The sequence below is a fragment of the Poeciliopsis prolifica genome, unplaced genomic scaffold, assembly GCF_027474105.1.
Source record: "Poeciliopsis prolifica strain line A6 unplaced genomic scaffold, Auburn_PproV2 SCAFFOLD015, whole genome shotgun sequence".
Classification (NCBI taxonomy): Eukaryota; Metazoa; Chordata; class Actinopteri; order Cyprinodontiformes; family Poeciliidae; genus Poeciliopsis; species Poeciliopsis prolifica.
The window spans coordinates 8,583,014-8,605,118 of NW_026562390.1; the positions used below are offsets into that span (position 1 = coordinate 8,583,014).

Here is a 22,105-nt window from a genome sequence, read left to right on the forward strand (position 1 = left end):
GCTCTCAGTGCACAGATCATAAATAAATGCACTTCCCCTAAATAAAAATTATTGCCCTTTTTCATTCTTTTGTTTTAGTTGTACGACTTACAAAAACATTTGTGGAAAAAAACTATATATAGGCTTTACCTAAAAAGAATTGGATATCATGAAAAAGTTCAATACTTTTTGTCATTTCATTCAGGAATGAAACTTACAATACTTATTTATTTTACATGCAGTAAAATATTTCAGCAATTTATTTCTTAATTTTTTAATGATTTAACTGCATATAGTTTTCATCATTTTCTTTTAGGCATTTTTTTGTAAAATAATTATTGAGAGAAAAATTATTGGTTGAATGAAAATAAAATCCAATTTAAACCGCCAGGGAAATTTACAATTTTACATTTATGATGATGGGTCATTGATCCCTCAAAACCAAAGAGGGGGCCAAAAACATTTAGCCTAGCAATGTATAATGACAGATTAGTATTCCCTTTGTGTGTTTTTGTCTCAAAGGAAAGAAAGTTGCATTGAGAGCTAGATGGACAATCGCTGGAGTGTGACTGAACTTAAGAGTCCAAACGTGTGCTTGCATTCCCGCTTTGTTCCATCAAATCACAGTTGTGGCAGATGCAGGATAGAGCAAGAGCAGCTGTTTTTTCCAATGCTCTCCAGTTACAGCAGCCAGTTACAGCAGCCCCTCACGTTCTGGGACTGGGCAGAGGGGGCATGTTGTTGAGTCTTGCTAACGTTTGTTCTCTGAGGGTGGGCACAAAAGGTCCACAAAAAGCTCCCCAACTGTAATTTTGGCACCGGAAAAGAGGGATGTCACCGAAGGTGTCAAGCAGAGTGGGACTGGTGACAAGACAAAGCACACAGCTGGTCCCACTCTCACAGGACCCGTGGCGCCATTAATTACCCCCAACAGTGGTGGCTGAAGGAACCTCAAAATATTATTTGGAAGCACATTGTTATTGTTTCTGTAAGGCAAAGTTAGATCAGATATGTGCTGAGTATAAATATATACATAATGTAGAAATGCACTTTTGAGACTCCACTCATGTTCTGTGGTAAGTGGAAAATGTTTTGCAACATGTCTGTTTTATTGTTTATGAAGACTTGACAACAGTTTAGTGTTCTCCTTCAGCAGCCTGAGATAAAACAGGAGTACAACAGAAGTATGAACTAATAGCTGTGGTAAAACACACATTAACTTATTAATGTGTAATGCATTATGTTATTCATTCAACACTTTTTTAAATCTTCAAATTAATCATTTAAACATATGTCATTCCTTAATTTAAAGGATGAACCAATGCATTAAAAAGTTTGCATCACTTATTTATTTAGAAATGGAATCCCAAATGTGATTCTTCCCTAACACAGTCAGAAGCTGGTTGTAAATATTTAGGGCCTTGTCAAGGGCAGACGCTCTCATGATAAAATATTTACAATTACTAAGTTCTATAATCTGAGGAACATTTCCAGGATTAAATGACTGATGTCTGTTTATCTTTAGTTGCATTATTACTTCAAAAGCATCTTCACAGATCTGCCTAAAAGTCAGACAGCTGCAGCTGATCCACAACGTTCTTACTTAAACCAGGAAGATGATTCTAAAGTCATTATACTGGCTCCCTGTAGCTAAACCCCAATTTGTTTAGAGTTGCCTTTGATTAATATAATAACTGGAGCATATTAAATCTATTCTGAATTACAAGTTATTTCCATTTATTTTTGCCAATGTAACATTTTTTTTTATCATGTAAAGCACTTTGCTATATCTTGTTGCTGTAAACTGCTATATGTAAATACACTTACCTTGATTTTTTTTCCTTAATTGCTTTTACGCTGTTAGTTTTCATGACTCAAGAGATGACAGCTGCCATCTAATGCCAAATGGGTACAAATTGCTTGTGTCTTCTGGACATAACATTTGCATGACCTTTGTGCAAAGTCAGTAATGAGTCTTGTACAGAAATTTGGCAGAGTGCATGCAAAGCACACAAAAATGGAGCAAATTTCATGGCTTCTTGAGTTACTTCCAGAGCATGTTCCAGCATGACCAGACCTACGTGTCATCATTTGCAAACATCTATATAAATGTTTAAAGCAAAAGTGATTGGTATAACCACCTATTTACATAATCCTGTGAAGCATTAAATCTGTTAGCAAAGCCATGTGCAAATGTCAGCACACTGCTTTTAGCCGATCAGGATGATATTGTTAAATTGTCTTATTTACAGATCTTGTTACTTTCACTTTCTGTCTAAAATGTTATAAGAACAAAAGTAATAAAACAATGTTTATGTTTTGAGTTATGAGTTATTTTGATGCTTTCAAATAACTCAGTGACTGCAATGATTATGTATTTTACTATTAAGTAAGAATTTTCTGTTTATGACTGTAATCAGTGGGAATCATACAGGAATTCATTATTACACCACATAAAAGGACATGCCTTATTTCTGAAACCTACAATTATACCTGAGCTCCTCTTTGTAATGCTTTTAATCCTCTTGATTGGGGGTTAACATTTTTCTTCACCCCTGGGCTTTTACTTTTACAAATAAAGAGAAAATCTGCAGGACTTTAAAATATTCAGATTTAGTTTTTTGAGCCACCTTCGACTTTATTTATCAGCTGCTGGTTGTAAAGAGTGGGGTTGCAAAATCCTCCGAATCCTTGGATGTGTAGTTATAGCGACAAGTATGTGATTACTGCTTCAGACATAAGACAAAAAAAAAAAAAAAAAACAATCTTAACCAGTTACTTCAAAATTACGACTCAGCTACTAAAACATACCACTCTTTTCATTAAAACAGAAGTTGTTAGTTGATCAATCATACAGCAGCATCAAGACTAAGGCAGACAAAATGTCTGATAAATTGCAAATTAAAACCTCTCAGCTCTTCAGGATCAAAGTTCCAGCTTAAAGACAAATCCAGCACAGCATAGTTGTAGTCTGATTTGCCTGCAGCTTGGTTAGATTTTTCAGGCTTTCAATAAATTTAAACATAAGATTCTGTCCACTGTCCACATTTTAACAAAATCCAAAGAAAACATTAAGATCCTTTGTGTTTGTTGGACTGTTGTTACGATAACCATTCCAAATAGCTTAATGTATAGTAACACAGAGAACATAAATAGGGAAAATAGGCATAGAGTTGTCTGATGACAGAAGAAATTGATCTTTGCTTTACTCCACAGGATCTGCTTTTTGAAGGAAATCCTTTATTCCTAGAAATGATGTGGAACACCAGCTCAAATTTGATAAACCATAGCTCACTTCAGTCACTCTTTACGTCGTCTGCAATTTCAGCAGTGAAAACCTTGTCTGTGGTTGCAGCCGGTGATGCTCGGTCACAGCATGATCTAGCTGGTGTTGTCTTCCTCCCTGTCAGCAGTGCGGGGATGCTGCCCTCGCTGATGTGCACTTACAGTAAGTGAAGGACTGATGTTTCAGAGATGGGTAGCATTTCCAGTACTTATCGACTGCTGCGAGGCGGCACTGGATGACACTGCATGCAGACACATTAGCGGCAGAAGGAGTCTTGACAGGACGGAAACGGACGGTTGAGAAAGCGAAGAGGGCAAGATGTTGAGACTTCACCCAGCTCACAGTTGGACACGCATGCATCGATCGCAGCCCCAGCGCTCTCCCAGCAGCTTCCTGTGTTTTCATTGCGCTATCATTGGAAGAGAGCAAACAACAACGTCAGGGGAAAGGCTGCTGATAGCTCCGTATCTAATGCGCTCAGATCTCCAGGGAAAGAGAGTTACATGGGCTATAATCCCGAATAGATATCTCTATATCTGAAAAGATACTGTTCATGAAAAGAGGATAGAAAACAGACATTTTAATGATCAGATATCTAGCTGCAAGTACACAAACTGTACTATTATTTTTATCTCGTTGAAAATAAATGTTTTATTCCTGCCGATTTACAGATAGTTTTTAAAGTCTGCAGCAGACTTGTCTGTGTGAATTCCATCAGTTTGTGAATTAAATAGTCATGTTATTTATACCAAAACACATTAATTATCCTAATAGTACTGTAATTTCATGTGGAATTATAGTACTATAGCTATAAATAAATTATAGCTATTAAACTTCTGTGGCTTCACATTTCTCACAGGCAGTTTAATCAAATCTTTTAAGGTTCTTTTTCTATCATTTTCTTTAATATCTTTTGGTATTCTCTGAAGAAAGCTTTGATACTCATGCTACATATGTTTTTCATTATATTGTTTTTGGATTAAGGGATTCTGGTGCTTAAAACAAACATTTTCTTGTAAAACAAAATATGTTGATCTGCAGAAGGGTCCTTTTGAATTCTGTGATGAAGAGTAAAACGTTTCAGATCAATTTTAAATAAAATTTTCAGTGAGTAATTTCTCAGAAGGCCACAAACTAGGTGTTCATTTCCCTGTGTTTTTTTTGTTATGCAGTTGCTTTTACTCGCTAAAGTATAGGTTTCCTTTAAAGAACGTCTTCTTCTAATTAAAGAAAAATGTGCCCAAATGGACAAATAGGTCACGGGTCAGCCTGCCAACCTGAAAAAAAAAAAGGATTTCCTTGCCCCTGTATTTCTCATCAGCCATATTGGCAGATGGTTTAACACTCACTTTGACCTCTCACAGAGTCAGCATGTATGTGTAAGTGTGATCTGTTTTTGTAAAAGATGAGGGACTGAAGGGGTGGCAGCTCTGTGTACTTCAAATGGAAGCAAGCATTACCATACAACAGGAACTAATTAACGCTAGTTGACTTGGAAAGAAGCTAAATTTTATTATGCAGATAAAAGGTTTGCTCCTGACCCCTGACTATTAAAAGGTATGGAAAAATCAATGAGTGTGCATGTGAAGACAAACTCCAGAGCCATCACAGGGCATTTCGGGGTTGTTTCATCAGATATGTTCTGCTCATCTGCATGTCACCCATCAGTTAGTCAGGTCTAGATGTTTATTGTGGTTGGTAATTAACTGTGGATTTCAATATACTACTATTAGAGTTTTGATTTAAAGCTGAACTTCCAATGGAAAAGTCTGAACAGCATGTCAATACGTCAAGAGTAGAAAGGTATTACCAATCACCTTCTTGTGTTATAAAGTCAATTTCTTTAAGGGAAACCTTGAATAGAACAGAAGATTCTTATTTTTATCCCACAGTACAGAAATTAATTTTATTAAGACCAATATAACTTTTTCCTCATTTATCTTTGTTTCAAGAAAAAAAAAATTATTTAGAGCAATACCTAGCTATTCAATCATACTGTGGTTCAATCCACCTCATCAGCTACTGTGGTAAAACAGATGATTATGTGTTGTTGCTGACAATGATCCACAACTGCCAGAATGATCCAAAATTTAAAGGTTTACTCGATTTTTGGCAAAGCTGTAGTAGATTAGTGAGACACAGTGAATCTAGCAGATTAATAAAGCTGGCAGTCTCAACCACACAGGACCAGAAACACTTTTTATTAAGTGTTCCCAATACTTAATAAAACGTGCTCCCAAATACTTTTCTTGAAAAGAAACTTATTTGGCAATCTTTGTCTTTCAATGTTTTATTTCGAAGGCCTCAAGCATTCAATTTCTCTGATACTGAGACAGACCTGTAGAGAAGAGCCCTGCTGTACAGTTGTATGACAGTCTCAAACATTTCAGTAAAAACTACACCCTCCTTTGACACATGCATGCACACTTACACACACATATTGGAAAAGTAAGCACAAGGGGGGAAACTTAAGTAAAAAACAACTTGGTGCATAGACACCTATTTTGAACCTTCCTTGCACTCTGTGGTTATTACTTATGTTATCTGACCTTTCTAATGTACCTGCTCCTTACAGTATGTGTGTTTAGAAAACTGCTTACATGCATACTTGCAAAGGAAATAAAACAGACATGTCTGAGAAAATAAAAATGCAGACATATGTACTCATTTTTCCACTTCATAGCGTACAAACCCAAAAACATGACCATGCTAAACTCTGTCACAAATGCAATGTTGTAATGTATCTACAAGGCATCCTTTGTGCTCCGTGACCCTCACTTACTATTTTAAGTGGCTGTCAGACGCTCTGATTGGTGCTTGATAGCACTATCGTTCCACTCATGATTCCACCACTAATACCCCCTGGGCTTGTTCCAGACACGCCATTTTTTACAAAATGGTGCCATTGATATAATGATAACTTCTCCTCTTGTGTGAAATTATTTCTCCTCCGTGCGCCACTTTTTTTTTTCTTTCCACAAGTATTGTAAGTCAATCTCTCAGAAGCACAAAGGGGATTTTCTGTTGTGATGCAACATCTATATAAAAAAGAGCGATGTGTTCTGAAACTGCAAATTAGATTAAAAATATTACATTTGCAAAATTCCAATGAAAACAGCTATTAAGTTAAGCTCAGAATTATTGCTTAGATGTTATTGGTAACTGCTCAGCCTGTGGTCTGTGCCTTGACTTCACACTACACACAGACATACAAAAGAGCTTTCAGCAGCACCAGCTAAAGGAGAGGCGTAGGTACACATGGAAAATATGCACAGAAGACTCCCTCCCTCCCGACCAACTTCTTACTCTACATTCCCTCTCAATCAAACAGAGCAGGTACTCCAATAAGAGGCAGTGCACCAGCCCCTTCTGTTCATTTCTTGTTATATAACAAAGCAGTAAAACTGAAAATTGACCAAACACCATTAATCACAAAGGTTTTAAGCATTGAACGTAATGGACAGATTCATTCTGGGCATCTATGGGGAGTTAATTTGCCATTTAAATCCCACCTGTCTGTGTCAACCGGTCCATAGAGCTTAACATAAATACAGTTGGTAGCTGTTCCAAGGGTTGGGCTGAATCCATCTCTTCATGCATCACTACAGCCAGAAGAGGGGAGTGTGTGAGAAAGGCTACACTGTGCAGATGCCATTATAAATAACATGTTTTTTCAGAGATATATCAAATGTACTGGCGTTATAGCAGATTGCCATATTTGTGTACTGTGAAGTCTTTATTGTGTGACTGTTTATGTGAAATTACTTTTGATTTATATGGTTCTCTACAGGATTGAAAGTACTATTATAGCTGAGAGTTGCTCAAATTTTTCCATTGACTACATTATTCTGCTGTAAAAGCTTGCCAGCCGAACTTTTGCAGGGTGATGTTATTTTTCAGAATATGTTTCAATATGAGCTGCACGATGGGATTGTTGATGGTCCTGGGTTCAAATCCTTCCTGCATGGAGTTTGTATGTCCCCCGGTCCTGGGTTCAAATCTTTCCTGCATGAAGTTTGTATGTGCCCCGCCAGGCACTGGTGGGTTCTCTCCAAATTCTGCAGTCCAAAAACATGGCTAAAAGGTTCATTGGTTACTCTAAATTGCTAGAATTTCTGAGCGTTTTTGTGAATGGTTGTTCGTCTCTATGTTGCCTGGTGATTGAGGCAACTTGTGCATGGTGTGACCACCACTTGCCCAGTAACTGTTTGAGATAGACACTGGCAACCCATCCCCATGTGTGAAATGTGGCATTGGGATTTTTTTTTCCCAATTACCACAGCCATTTAGAAATGTTTGTACATGTCAGAGCATTTGTGTGATTGAATTATGTAAAATCGGTTATTTCTGCATGGTCTGCTTGATGTTTGTCTAATTGTTTGTCCGTCTTTCATTCGCCTCACACAAATTAACATGTTTCCACATTCCACACTCCTTTAAGACTTTGTTTCATTCCTTTGACCCTGTTTTAGTCCATCCCTGCTGGTTTAGCACTTCAGTGACTAGCACGACTAATTAGAGTAAGAGACAGGTGGAGTCACTCTGTAACAATCAGTCTTGTTTGTGGTGCAGGGAGATGTAGCCCACATAAGGCAAACTCTTTGTTTTTGCAGGTTGAGCACCGGAAGGGGGGGCTTGAACTTTTGACACACACAAATGGAGCCCCTCTGCAGCTTGCCAGACTCTGCATAATGTTCTCCACATTGGCTTATGCGCGAGTTCAGTAAGTCAAACTTCTCTGTCTATGTAAAGTAATTCAGAAAAAAAAAAACCAGTTTGTTCTGTCTGAAAGGTTAGTCACTGTGTTGTCACAGTGCTTCTTTAATGCTTGTTCATACAATAAATGCAATTTTTTTGCACATCAGTAAGCATGAGCACTTCTTTTAGAGGGTTGTCATAGTAGCTGTGTTACAATGGGATGCCACAAGGCAAGTTTGATGATTATTTGCTCCAACAAATTTGCTTCCTTACAAAACAAGAAGGTCTAGATATAATGGTAATATTTTTTAAAAAAAGAACGGATCTTTTCCCAGGTAAAAATGGGACTAGTGCAAGCTCTAATTTACTGACAGGCATGCTAACTAACCCCTTCTGCTTTTTTCAGAACTACAAATAAGTTAAAGGCAGTGGCCTCTGTCCCAAGCAAAACTGTTTATTATTTCTGGTACATGTGAGAATGTTGAAACAGCCAAGTTTGTCCTGTTCTAGTAAGGGGAAAAGTTTAGTTTATAAAGTGTGAAGGACACAAGGGAACTCTGCAAACCACACAAGCAGAGAAAAAACATAAACGCTTCCTGCCATTTCATTAAAGCAGTTTCAAACGTGTGATGCAGTGATGTAACTGTAATGTTTCTTTCATTGATTAAAACCACAATATTGCTTGAAACAGCCTAAGCTACAACTCCTCTCTACTTGTTGTTATTTCAATGAGATTTTATAAGCGGTTAGTCAAAACAGACTTAAATACTTGATGCCAGATTAGTGTAGTGAAGTGGGCAGACAATAAATGTTAACAGACCTTTGAGTAAGTCAACTGAGGCAAAACTCTCCACCAACAAAACAAGAGAGTTTATTTAGTAGAAGCTCAGTGAGGCATGGACCAATAACTCTGAATGATAGAGCCGTTCAGAAGCAAGAACAAGAAGGGGAAATAACATTGGCTGTTTTTGCCTGGAGCGAGGAAAGCCACTTTATTAATGAGAATTTCTGAATCGCTGACATGGAGGTCGTGTGAATGTTTCGTAGCCGTTATGCCCATTGTTTAGGTTTGAGCTGCAGGTGTGTGTCGAGTAATGGATGTTTTAATGAAATGGTCTCATGGATTGCTACTGTCGTGATCATAAGATTGGAAATCTTAACTGTTAGCAGAATAGATAATAAAGGGTTCTCCTAATATATTGACTACATCGTTGCTTAAGCTAATTCTCATAACATAGCTGTATTTTCTGACATAAAAACATGTTTTTAATTTCTTCTTTTATCACTAAAAAAACTACAGCATTCACAATCAAGAAGAGATGTGGGGAAAAACTCACATTGCGAAGTATTCACGTTTAAGTAAAAAAAAAAAGGGAAATTGTTGAAATCTGTTGTTTCAAATTGTGATTATAATGTAGATAACCCTAACAAAAAAATCTTACAGAAATATTTTGTAAAATGATCTGTTTTCAATTGAAGTTAGGAACACACAACTTATTTGAATGTATTCAGTATTTAGTACTGAATTCATCCAGTACTAAATTTACTAAATTATTAATTTTCTTGAAGTACACTTCAAGAAAATTTTTAGATTTTTTTGTTGCTTTTTATTTTGTCATCAGGAAACAAAAAAGTTAGTTTTAGTTTATTATTTTTTAAAACTTAAAAAAAGAAAGTATCAGACTGAGTCAAGATTAAGATGGAATCTTTTTCAATGAATACGGCAGCATAAGCATAATCATAAGGTCACATTCTGTTAGTTTAGTTTACTCAACTTGTTGCTGTATGAATTGACATTTTTATGTGAATCACATTCTCTGACATTTACAACTTGGCATACATAATTTATTTCTGTGTGTGCCACATGTGTAATTACTGGGTGCACCTTGTCTGTCATCATACAAATCAGAGAGCTATGAATTCAAGTTTGTACATGACATCATTTTGCTGTCTGCAACACAAAGTTAAAATATTGCTGCTTTGCCTTAGACGGGTCAGATCTTGTCTCAAATCCTTTCGATCTGAAACACTTGTCAATCAGGTTCTACATTTAATGTGCAGGGTTTAGATGAAGTCCTGGATCACTCCACAAGTTGTATCTTTAAACATTGATATTGGCAGAGAGAATGATCCAATATCAATGATTTCTTTTTTTTTTGTCTTTTTGGATATGACATTTTGACATTGTGCAGAAAGAGTAAATGATGGAGGGAGAAACATAGACAACGTGAGGAAAAGAGGAAGGGAAGGAGGGGTAAACTTGCTGTGACAGCCTTTTCACTCTTCATGAATAGTGTTCTTCATCCCACTCAGCTTTCTTGGTGCTTCAAAGCATCAATCTCAGCTTAGTGATTTGCCTGCTTTGAGGGAATTTTGATTATTCAACAAGACCTCTGTCTTCCCATCTGAGCAAGTGGATTGCTATTCCATAGATTTCCCTTGTTGGTGGCTTTGGCTTCAGGGCAATGATCTACGGTTTTCCTCTGCACTCCTGTTTTACATTCATTCATCTGAATTCCAAGTAAACACAGACAATTAACAAAGGTGCTACAATTTGGTGCTACATTCTTCTTCATTCTTACAGGGATTTAATGTTTTGCTATTGTGCTTGCATAAATTCATTGAATTAAAAATAAAGTTTTAGTCCTGCTTGTAAGACAAACATTGATTTGTAGTTTAGTCAAAACACCAGGATATGTCAATAGATTTGTAATCCAGCACATAGTTTTACCTTTATTGATTTAGTGTCTGATCTTTGAATATGTTAAGAACCATCCGGACCACTCATATCATCAAAAACATGTTTACTTTCTCTTGCCAGACTTGCATCTAAAAAAAAAAAAGGAGAAGAAGTTTAGTTTTAATGTGGAGCACAGCTGGAACAGAAAGCTGGGTGTGTTTTCACATTTCAATCTTTTTTTTTTTTTTTTACATACATGGAAAAATCCCCAGAAATATTCCAAACATAACAGCACTGGTGAAACAAAATGTAATTTGAACTTTTGTATTCATTATTTAAAGCATTACGTTTTCATTGTTTTATTCAATGCAGTTCAGTTTTTGTTTTGTTTTTAAACTCGATTAATAAATGTTCTCAAGCATTTTCTGTGACAGATTCTATTCATTGTATACTTTCCAGTCTAAATTCATTCAGTCTAATTCAATTCAATGCAATACAGAAAGAGCAGTACTTCACAGCAGTGGTCCCCATCTCTGGTCCCAGGGCTCACTGTCCGTCTCGCATGTTTTAGATGTTTCCCCACTCCAGCACAGCTGACTCGAATGATTGCAATTGTTACAAAAGCTTGTTAATGACCTATTCATTTAAACCAGGTGTTCAGCAGCCGGGAAACGCCTAAAACATGCAGGACAGCGTGCCCTGAGGACCACGGTTGGTGACCTTTGCTTTACAGTGCAGTGCAATACGCTACTTTATATAAATAAAATTACCTTTACAGAAAATTCCAGCTCATTTTATTCTGTCCTGTAGTGACACAATATAGCCTCAACAGACCTTTATATGTGAAGAAAACCAGCTGATTGCATCATCTCTTCATTTTGAAGGCCTCCGTCCTGAGAAAGCAAGTGGTGACAGTAATCTTTCAATATAAGGAAACCTCCAGTAGAACCAGATTCAATATGAGCCTCCATCTGCTATAGCCAGCTTTATTTGTTTCCCTTTTCCCCTGCTTTTAAAGTTTGTTCAGCTTTTGTTGTATGTGAAGTTTTTTCTTGTAATTGTGATGAATCTGTGCTCTTATTTTGCTAAACTTTACATATAAAATACAGTAATATGTGCATCTATGGTCAACCAAAACCTCTGGTCTGAAGCCTAAACCCTTTAGGATGTCATTACACCATAATATCCAGGTCTTGGATGTGAAAATGGAGGCATATTGTTCAGCTTGAGCTTGAAAAGCAAAGCAGGCAAGTGGTGGAAAGGCCTAAAATCTGGAACTTATGAAAAAAATATCCTGCTAAGATCTGACACAGAACCTTAGATAAGCATTACCTTTCAGTTTAACATCTATGGTGGAATAATAATTACCTCAAACATAAGATTTTCTTAAAGTTTTACTCTAGCTGCGTGTGATACTGACATTGTTGAATGCAATAATTGATTGGAATTTGTTTTAAAGATCCAACACAGGCAACTAATTTATCATGTTTTGTATTTTGGAATTAAATTATGTTATTTCCATACACACTGCTGATGTATAGAAATAAAGCTGTTTCTGGGTAGGACTTAACTTCTGAAGTTTAGGATCCTTACAATGCCTCTAAGCCTTCTTGTAAAAAAAACCAAGTGATCTCAATATGCCAGAATCTGTTCATTCATGACGATAAGGTTAGTGCTCCTTTTTTGTGTGATTTTTTTTGTTTTTTTTCTGACATTCAAAACCCAATTCTGATCTTTATCCCATTGGATGATGAAAATCACATTGAGCCATTCGATCTAGACAGCTGTGATGTCATGCTAATAATAATCTACTCTTCATGAGTCAATGACAGCAGATTTAACTGAGAGCTGCTGAAAATCCTCTAAATTTCACAGAGCATAGGATCACTTTAGCTCCATCTGAAACTTTGTTCATGATATGCATTCCGTCTCTGCACAAGGTAATTCCATCATCTGTGTCCCGTCATGGCTTTTTGTTTAACAGGTTAGCGCTGACTTTTCTCAGTCATCCATCTCATTTTTCTTGTTGTGTGTTGGAACATGTGTTTGTCCTTTTAAAGTCCTTTTTGAAATTAAGAACTTAACAAATTTCCATGGTGCACTTCAAAAATGGCACAAGTGTTCATGTAGCATCTCTGTTTCAGAAACAAATATGTTCTTATGAAATGGAGACAGTTTTCTTTAAACAGTTAAGTGGTATTATTTGAACTTTTACTGTGACAGGCTAGAATCTGTTGTGCACATAATCTACAGAACAAACTGAAAATGACCTCCCTACAGATCCCTCCCTGTTTCTCTGAAAGTGAATGAGCCAAAGTAATACATCAACAACTGCTCTGATAGCTCAAAGCCAGGCACTGAGGACCATGAAAATGCATTTTACACATTTTTCTTGTGTACAGCAGACATAGTTCACCTTAATGTGCATCGCAGCTGCAGCACAGTCTTTCTATTCTGCTTTTGCAATAATAAATTGGCCTCAAATTTATCTCTGGGACAAGAAAAGAGTTACAAATTGAGTACACCTACTTTAGTTTGTTTTTTTGTTGTTAACTCTTTATTAATGAATCAGCTTTAGAATATTAATTATACATATGCTAAGCCCTCACAGATAAGAGAAGGTGTATTGAGGTGGAAAGCCTCCCATGTCTTTCTGTTTATTTGAAATTTTGTATTTTTATTTGATGCTGAAAGATTTTTTTTGTTGTTTGATGTATTACTTGTTTCAATGTGTTTTTTGTTTTGTTGAGTTCCTTTATTGTTTTGTAAAACACCCCGGATTGCAGGTGTTAAATGTGCTCTTTGTTGTGTCTGATCTGCAATCTAATTATTCTCCAGGCTTTTTTACAAAGTGATTGAAAGGTTGTGTTTTATCTCACTAAGAATGAATTAAAGCACAACTAATCATCTTGAAAAGCACCTCCATAAATTAGCCAGTTTGAAGACTTTTTAACTAATCTTGGGACAACAGATGTGCTTTGCTGTTTAAATTCTAACCATAAACTAAAGGCAAAGAAAATAGGAAGGGGAGCAGTAATTTGCCTGAAAATAGGCCTCACAAACAGCGTGTCCCACTTGCAACCCCCTCTGTGTGGTGGCATGACCCCCACCTGCAGCGCCGGCCACTCCACTGAACTTTCCCGGCCCTGGCCTCTGGGCCGAGTGGGCTGTCTCTCCGAAGAAGCTCCACGCTGGGCATTTGCTGGAGCGCAGAAGAGTGTGTGAAGTGCACTGACCCATTCACATCGCTCCCCATGCACTGAGACCCCAGAATAGGCTAACTTATCATATGTAGCACACAACTCTGCACAAATCAGGAGTGACAGTTACAGGACTGGTGGAGCTCCAGAAGGGAGAGGTGACTTCTGGGAGCTGCAGTTCCCACCCAGTCAGTGTGTAAGAGGGGACAGGTTTATTCTTTATTGGTTTATTCTCATATCAAGTCTTTTTTCAGTTTAGTTTTCCTTGTTCCTAAAAAATACATGGTTATGGTTTGTGTGGCTGTTGTTGGGAGCTTGATCCATTCTGTCAACTTGCTAATTGTTGTAATTTGTAGCATGCATAAATTGTTCTCCACTGGAATTTGTGCCTGCGGTTCCACTGTTTCTATCATAGTTTGGTTGAGTTTTACTTGCTGGTGCCAGATTAGTGTGAATTTGTCAAAGCCGAGGTGCATGAGGGTGTTGGCTCTAATCGCCTCTAATCGCCTGCCGTGTGACGGCCTGATCCCTGTTGCATTTTCGCCCCTCATTGGCCCGTATGAAGAACTTAACACGATTCAACCCACATATGAGCTATAAAATTGTACACGTGGGTGCAGATTAATACACGGCATTTGGGGTTCATTTGCGGGCATCTTTAGTTTAATAGTAGCACTAAGATGAGTGAGGGTCATGGAGAGCTTGAAACCCATTTCTGTTTCATTCATTGCATATGATTGGAATTTCAAACAAAATTTATAATTTGATAACTTCTATGTTATGTTCATGCAAATAAAAATGATCCTTTTCATAATTATATTGTACCCCTGTTTAATGAACTTCTTGGTAATTGTTGTTTAACCAAGTGGCCATTTGAGGCCCCTTTCTCTCTTCCACTGTTATATTACAGAGTGGAAGCAGAAGAGTTTTGGAGAATCTGCTCTAAAACTGCCTCTTTCTTCTTGGCATCAGTCAGACTCTGTGCCTCACAGGACTAATACCAGTGGATTTAACCAGATTCTCTGCACATTTTCTTTGAAGTCCTTAATTCCACATAAAGTTTTCATGTCCTTTCAGGGAGGTTTTACATTTGTTGCCGAGTTTCACGTTTCTTTTATTTTGTAGTCAACTTCACGACCATGCCTTAGCTCCTTTTACTACATCTGCTTTGTTTCGTTTTATCTGCCTTTTCAGTTTGTAATGCATTTGTGTGTATGAAATAACAGAGAGAACATGTGTGGATATACTCAGCTGTTGCCTCTGCTGTGAAGCTGCCACAGAGCTGGACGAATAACAGTGAGAGAGCAGCGAAGTAACACCCTCCTCTTCCCCCTCCTTTCCTTTTGTCCCAATATTCTTTCTCCATGTCTGTCTCTCCCAGGCTGTCAGTGTGGAGGATTGCTGCAGGCTGCAAGGCAACTGTGAGAAGTTCCTGGGAGCGCTGAAAAGTAGAGTGCGAGTCACTTGCAGAGAAGGAGAGGACTCGAACCTTTTCACAGAAGGGATTAAAAAAAACAAAAAAAAACAGACCTTCTTGAGCAGGAGGCAGCACCTCTGGGATTGGAAGGAAGCCGGAGCTGGCAGGATGGTTGTGGTGGTGTGGCTGTCTGCAGAGTGGGCCTGGAAAGCTGTTGTTATGGTGGCTGGACTTGCATCTCTGAGCTGTGGTTCTGACGGTAAGTGCCGCACAGGAAAACATCTTGTAATTCCTTTATATTTATGCTTGCACCATTACTGTTATAAATAAGGCACCTCTCTTTTTGAGTTTTGATGAGCATTTTGTGAGACTCATCATGCTGATCATGTTTTCTTTTATTTTGCTTGACATGGCAATGAGCCGACAGGTTGATTGTTACTTCTGGGAGGTTATCTATCAATTTACCCCTCCTGGTATTTATGAGGAATAAACTCTATAGAGAGAAATCATCCAAACCTATCTAATTGTTTAAGGATGGACACTCAGTTTACATTGAATGCCAGTATGTCACTGTGCTCCAGAGGCTTTTGACAATGTCAGGGGTTTGGTAGATTCCCACCTTAAGACTGACTCTTTGCCCTTGAAAAGAAAAGAAATGAAAATGTTTTCAGAATGACTAAAATAGGCTCTAGAATTTTGTATTTTATAGCCACATATTCATCACAACATAAATCATGTGTACTTGACATTCAATAAAACTCAAATCTTCAACAGAATTAATTTCTCCTTCATAGAAATTAATAACTTATTTTTTATTATTCATTAGAGAAACTTTGTTTTCAACTTCAAAGTACAGACGTTTCATTAATTAGCAAAAAACGAAAACAAAAACGGGTGAATCCCCTGAGTGAAGAAGATTATTGTTTGCAGCAATGCTCACACAGTTCCATGCCAAGTCATAAAATTATCATTTGGGCCCCACATGTTCCAACAAACACAAAATGTTTATAGACGTTCCCATAAAAAGATGATCAAGGACATTTGGGCTGATGACTCTTTGCTTTCTCATACTGTTCTTGGTGTAAGCTTTAAAAATCTTTTTATGCTTTTTATCTCATTCATTTAATTTCTCTTTTGTTTCACTTAATTTCATTTCTATTATGTTTCATACTTTATGTGGACTTGACTGAGTTGTATTTATTTTATTCTTCTGATGTTCCTTAATGACCCAAGTTTCAACGTTTAACCACTTATTCACAAGCTTCTTTCTATTGACTCTTCAAGACATAAAAGGTCAACTAGGTTCAGATATAGTTGGTGAAAAATATTGGAAATAGTGATATGTATCTACATGTTCTGATAAGCATAAATTCACAGCTTGCACAAAGGCTCTCTGTGCTAAAATTGTGTCAAAACTAAAGACCAGCTGTAAAATCCCAGACTCACAGTGTGGCTCTGAGCTAAATGTAACTTTCACAGTTGGTCAAGAAATACCTCAGCTGCTGATGAATGCTCCTTCACAGAATCTCCCAATGTCTTCTGGATGGACCGAAGTAAGAGCCGAAACTCTTAGTTAGGTCTGAAACTCAACAGCCACCCAAATATATAAAGAATGAGGAAAGATGGAGTGGAAAAAATAGCTCAAAAGAAACATTGATTTCCACTTTCCCAGCTATGGAAACCAGTGGAGGATGAGGCTTATATTTTTGCCTTTGCTGTCTAACAAATAATACATGGACTAAGGATCTTAGATTTCTTTTCAAAGTTGGGTTCCACCATGTTTCTTTGTGATTTGATCTTCAAAAGGTCACCCTAATGAGCTAAACATGTGGGAGGTTGCCATAAATCTGGGCAGCAAGGTCAGTTTGCCACCTGTTTCTATAACCTGGTGAGGTTCACTGTAAATAGATGAATGCTAGCCCAGTCATTCAGAGGTGGTGCAGCACAAAACTAAAACATTTGCTACAAAAGCTGGTATTATCTTTAGATTTTTAAATTATGTTATTCAAATCTATTTCTTTCATTCAAAATCTTGGGCTTTGAGATAATGAGTGTGGGTTTTGTAAAGGATAAAACAGCTGAACCCTTGCAAATGTTAATGCTTTCACCTGGCAATTTTATCTGATTGTTATTTCTTTTTAAGCGCTCCGATAAAAGAAAAACATAAAATTGCATTTTGAGTGGTTTTTAAAACCTCTGTCAGGAGAAGACTACATATCACATTGCATGTGTGAAAGTAGTTGTTGTTTAACAAGATGTCTTAAATGGAATTGACATTTTAAACTCTAGTTTATATTTTTAAACTTTAGGAGTTTATATTAGCAATTAGCATGGTTAGTTAAAATCACTAAAACAACCGTTTCGGTTTGTTTTCCTAGCAAATGTTGATCCTTTCCTCTGGTATTCCCAAAAGGCCGCATCCCTTCCAAATCCAGCATATTTATAACAGATGGAGGTTGTAAAAGCTCATGAGGATAAAAGAAAGAAACTTTGCAATTCTTACCCACTTGAGCTCAGTCTGAATCAACTCACATTCCCTTATTTATTGTACTTTTTTATTATTCTATACTTGTAAGCAGCTTCCCACGCCTTTTTGTTTTTAAATTTTTAAGTTTGTGACCATCCAGTCACTGGTCAGGCTCTCAAGCTGAAAATGTAATTGTTCCAGTCTCCATGGGATTTCTTAGTAGCTACTTGACTAAATCTAACAGCTGGAAATGTAAGAAAAGATCAGGTTTCTTTATCTCCTTTGTCCTGTACTGATTATTTGCATCACATGCATGAGCAAAACTCACAGATCTCCTGTTTACAAAAAGCAAGGAGTTTTTTTCCCCCACACAACCTTAAAATGTATTTTACTCTCTAGAGGCACATTGAATATATCTTTATCTTTATGTTTTTAGCTTGTGGGTGTGCAATGGATTCCACCGGCTGGAAATACATGAGGGAAGAGAAAGGGATAACTGTGATAAGTGTGTTATTTGCAAATAAAACAGCAGTCTTGATTTTTTTCACATTGAAGACCCCAAAATGAGGAGGAAACATCTCTAGTTCTGTATATATCTTGAATTCAAATGCAGGTGGGCTCAGATTTATGTGGTTGTAGATGAGTACCATCAGAATTTCTTGAATCCAAAGCAAATAGTCCAACTTTTCCATACCAGTTGTTGGGATTCTCTTAAATTACTATGTGACTTTGACACTTCCTTTTGAAGATGCGTGTGGAAGTTAGTGTTATGCAGCAAGGTCAGAGTGCAGCGTGCCATAGAGGTCCAGCATTGCAACACGGCAGCAGTTGGTCTTCAGCAGCACTGGGCTCATTCAGCCTTTTGTGAGCTGCTTCCTGTCAGGACGTGAATATGGTTCCCCTCACACAGAATTTGATCCTAGTGCAGATGTGCTTTTCTAGCAGTCAGTCTAGCCTTGAAGGAAAAGCTTTGCATGGTTGTTCTGTTCTAGCTCATGTTTATAACATTCCTAAATCTGCATTGTGAACCTCCAGACTGGTTTGATTCTTGTGCCCCATTTAGTTTTTGCTTTTTGTGTCAGACATAAATGTGTAACCAATTTTAAGCAGATACAAATAACCTGATTAAGTAGTAAAAGCAATGTTTCAAGTAATTATTTTCATGTATTGGGGGGTGGGAAAGCATTTCAAATCAAACAACCCTAATTATTCATATCCCGAAAGTGTTTCTCAAACTTTTTCCAGCCGGGTGCCACTTAACCAATTTAACAAACACTCACAGACCACCTAACTTGAAATTGTCCCACAATGATCTTAATATATACAACCTTAAATGGAAATATTTGTTTCCTAATGTACTTATTGTTGTTTTCTTTGTTCATCCATTCTGTTTGGTAAATGTGAATGACCACCAAAGCCATGAGCCCACTCAATGCTTTTTGAGTGGCCTGAAAGAGTGGATGGCAAACACAAGGAAATCAAAAAAGAAGTTGTTCTTTTCTACCAAGAGTTGTGTATATTAATAACATTTATGGCTACTTGGAAACTATTAGCACAACAAAAGAACAATAGTCTGTTTGCCAGAAACAAAATTCCTCTTCTGCACCATTGAACATAAAATGAACCACCAATTTCTGTCATTTGTATTTATCTATTGTATTTAACTAATTAAATTAAATTTATTACATTTTCAATTTAATTTAATTACATTTTCAATTAACTTGATTGATGATGTTTAATTAAGTAAAAATAACAATAGCTGTTGACGTGTGAGCAAAAAGCAAAGCCATAAAAAGCAGAGAAAAGTTCTCACCAACTGAGACTCGTTTCTGGAATATAGCCTTCAAAAGAATTGAATTGCTCATGAACCACATCAGCGATCTCAGCAGCAGGTACGACTTCCTCTAATTATCTTGAGCTCTTCTTTAGCGTGACCTGGTTTTTAGCCACTTATCCATAATTAATTTTAAAGACAATTCTTTGGTAAACTAGTTATATGAGTAGCATTTTGAGCTCACTTCACGGCAAATAAACAGTTGTTTACATACAACTAGGAGGATCACATAAATCTTCAAAATAACACTGGAAACATGTAAAATGGTCAGGAGTTATAAGAGAGACTTAATTTAATGTTGTGATGACTTGATTGGGAATAATATTTTTTACATGTTATTTTTCATAAAAATATATTTATTTCAAAACCGTTCCTCCTTTTACATTATTGTACTGTCTTTTGAGAGGTGGTCATCTCTCCTGCAAGAAACAAAGTTCTTGGTAAACTGAAAATTATTTTAAAACTCAAGGTATCAATAATTTTGTCTTAGTTATGAGCAACAAGAATGATTTTCTTGGAGCTGGGGTTTAATATTTTCCAACATGTTCAAAATTTAATTGGGTCACACTTTCAAAAACTGCTCTTATTTTATCCAGTAAACTGAAGTTCGTCTTATAGAAATGTTTGTAGATAAGGTTAGAAGCATATACCCTTTTTTTTATTTTTATCAGAGGCATTGTTGTTGGCTAAAGTGACATACTGTGGTGAGACTATGGTTGCAGTCTTTCAGTATGTCTGTAATGAACCCCAGCATATTGTGGCTTTTTTCCAGTAAGTCCAGACCACACAGACAGATAGAGGAGCAGGGAGGTGCATTGATGGGAATTGTGGGGAGACGATGTTTAAAAAAAATATCAGAGAAGACGGGATCAAGGTTGTTGAATCTCACACAACATAGTAGAGAAAAACACAGCATCTTTGCTTTTTGTGTTCATATTTGTGTGAAAGACAGAAGCCTAAGTGGCAGTAAGTCACAATCATTAAAATTACCAGAAAAAAGAATAAATGACCTTTTTCATTATATTCCAATTTGAGATGCAAATGTGTGTGCACAGTGTAATCCATTTTTACTCACTACTTATTAATTTTCAGGCCTCATTTTGCTTTGAATATACAGTCTGTGTTTAAGTAAACCTTTGTTGATTTGGCAGCTCTATGCAGTATTCACATCTATGCGCCACGTTCTCTCCATGCAAACTGTGTGAATTCCTGAAAGTTAGACTCCGACTTTGGCACAAGAATGTAATGTGGTGCAGGGTCAGCGACACAAAGATCCCTTTGTGGGTGGTTGTAGCCTTCTGGCGAGGCAGGCTGGCCTCACCAGGTAGACAGGGAACAGGTTGAAGGAAACGGCATGATGGAAACAGATGACCCAGAATGGGTGTAGCAGCAGAGGCAGCGAGACGGCGTGGAATGCGCTTTCTTGTATGATGTTTGCACATGTGTAGGTTCTCATGTGGCAGAGGTTCTTTGAAGCCTGTAGGGAGGTGGTTAGGAGGAATGGTAGTGCAATGTTAGGGTGGAAGAGGATGCATGGCCCTCCTGCAGGCTGGGTGTGACCCCAGTGGAGTCGGGCTGAACTCTGGAGGCTCCGGGGAAGATGCCTTCTTTGAGGAGGTTATTTATTATGACCACCTGGAGCAACTTATCTCTCCTTCCCTCTCATGTTTGCCTCGGTACCTACGATGATGAGCAATCAGTCTGTCTTAAAGCTCAGAAATTAAGCAGCTGCTGCTCAAGTGAAACAGTGCTATTAATGGGAGCACTTTATAAAGCTATTTTATTGACCTAAAATCCTCCTGTCGACATTTTGTTCTAATCTCTGGAAACATTAGTCATAGCATCGATCTCTAATTGTTAATTTTATTGACTCCTACTGTCTGTGTCTGAAGTGAAGCTCTCTGGAACAGACCAACAAATCCTGATAATTATGTCATTAAAGGTAAAATAACCCCCATCAATATATATCAATATAGCTGAGTTAAACTATTTTTTTTTCTGTGATTGTACAAAAAAACAACAACCACCAAACAAAAAGAAATGTTGATCATATTCCTGAACCATCTGAACTTATCTTTGAAATACCAATGGGCTTATTTATGAATCAGAGCTTTTTTGTTTATTATGCTTACACACAACAGTGTTAATTTAGGAGCCGTAATGCCGTTGTTGTTTGTAGTGGAGCAGTTCATCTTTGCTGCTGATGCCTCTGCGAATGCTGCCACAATTTATCTGTACATATTTCCTTTCCAAAAGTAGCGTGTTATGTGTCCCAATCACATATATTTTTCTCTGAAATGTAAAAGAAAAACAAAATTGACTTTTCCGCTAAATAAACGGTATTCACAGGTGTTGGGGACCACAGCCACCACCCATGAAGACCCAGAGACTTGAGAGAGCATCTCAAATCCAGAAATACTTGAGACACCGACTATACTGTAGTTCAAACACAAAATATATTTTAATATGCAGTAATGCAAACATTGGTAATTGCTTTTGCACTACCACAGAAACTGACATCAACAGTCTTTTTTTATCTCTGCT

At 37.2% G+C, this 22,105-nt stretch overlaps 1 protein-coding gene across 1 annotated transcript in view; it reads left to right on the top strand.

The window, feature by feature from the left end:
• Positions 1–22,105, top strand: part of bmpr1bb (bone morphogenetic protein receptor, type IBb) — a 47,135-nt gene that overhangs the window by 13,516 nt on the left and 11,514 nt on the right. The window contains exons 3-4 of the mRNA XM_055040140.1: positions 7,879–7,988; positions 15,225–15,519. Coding sequence (XP_054896115.1) covers positions 15,429–15,519 — 91 coding nt within the window. The 5' untranslated portion in view covers positions 7,879–7,988; positions 15,225–15,428. The remainder of the gene's footprint in view (positions 1–7,878; positions 7,989–15,224; positions 15,520–22,105) is intronic.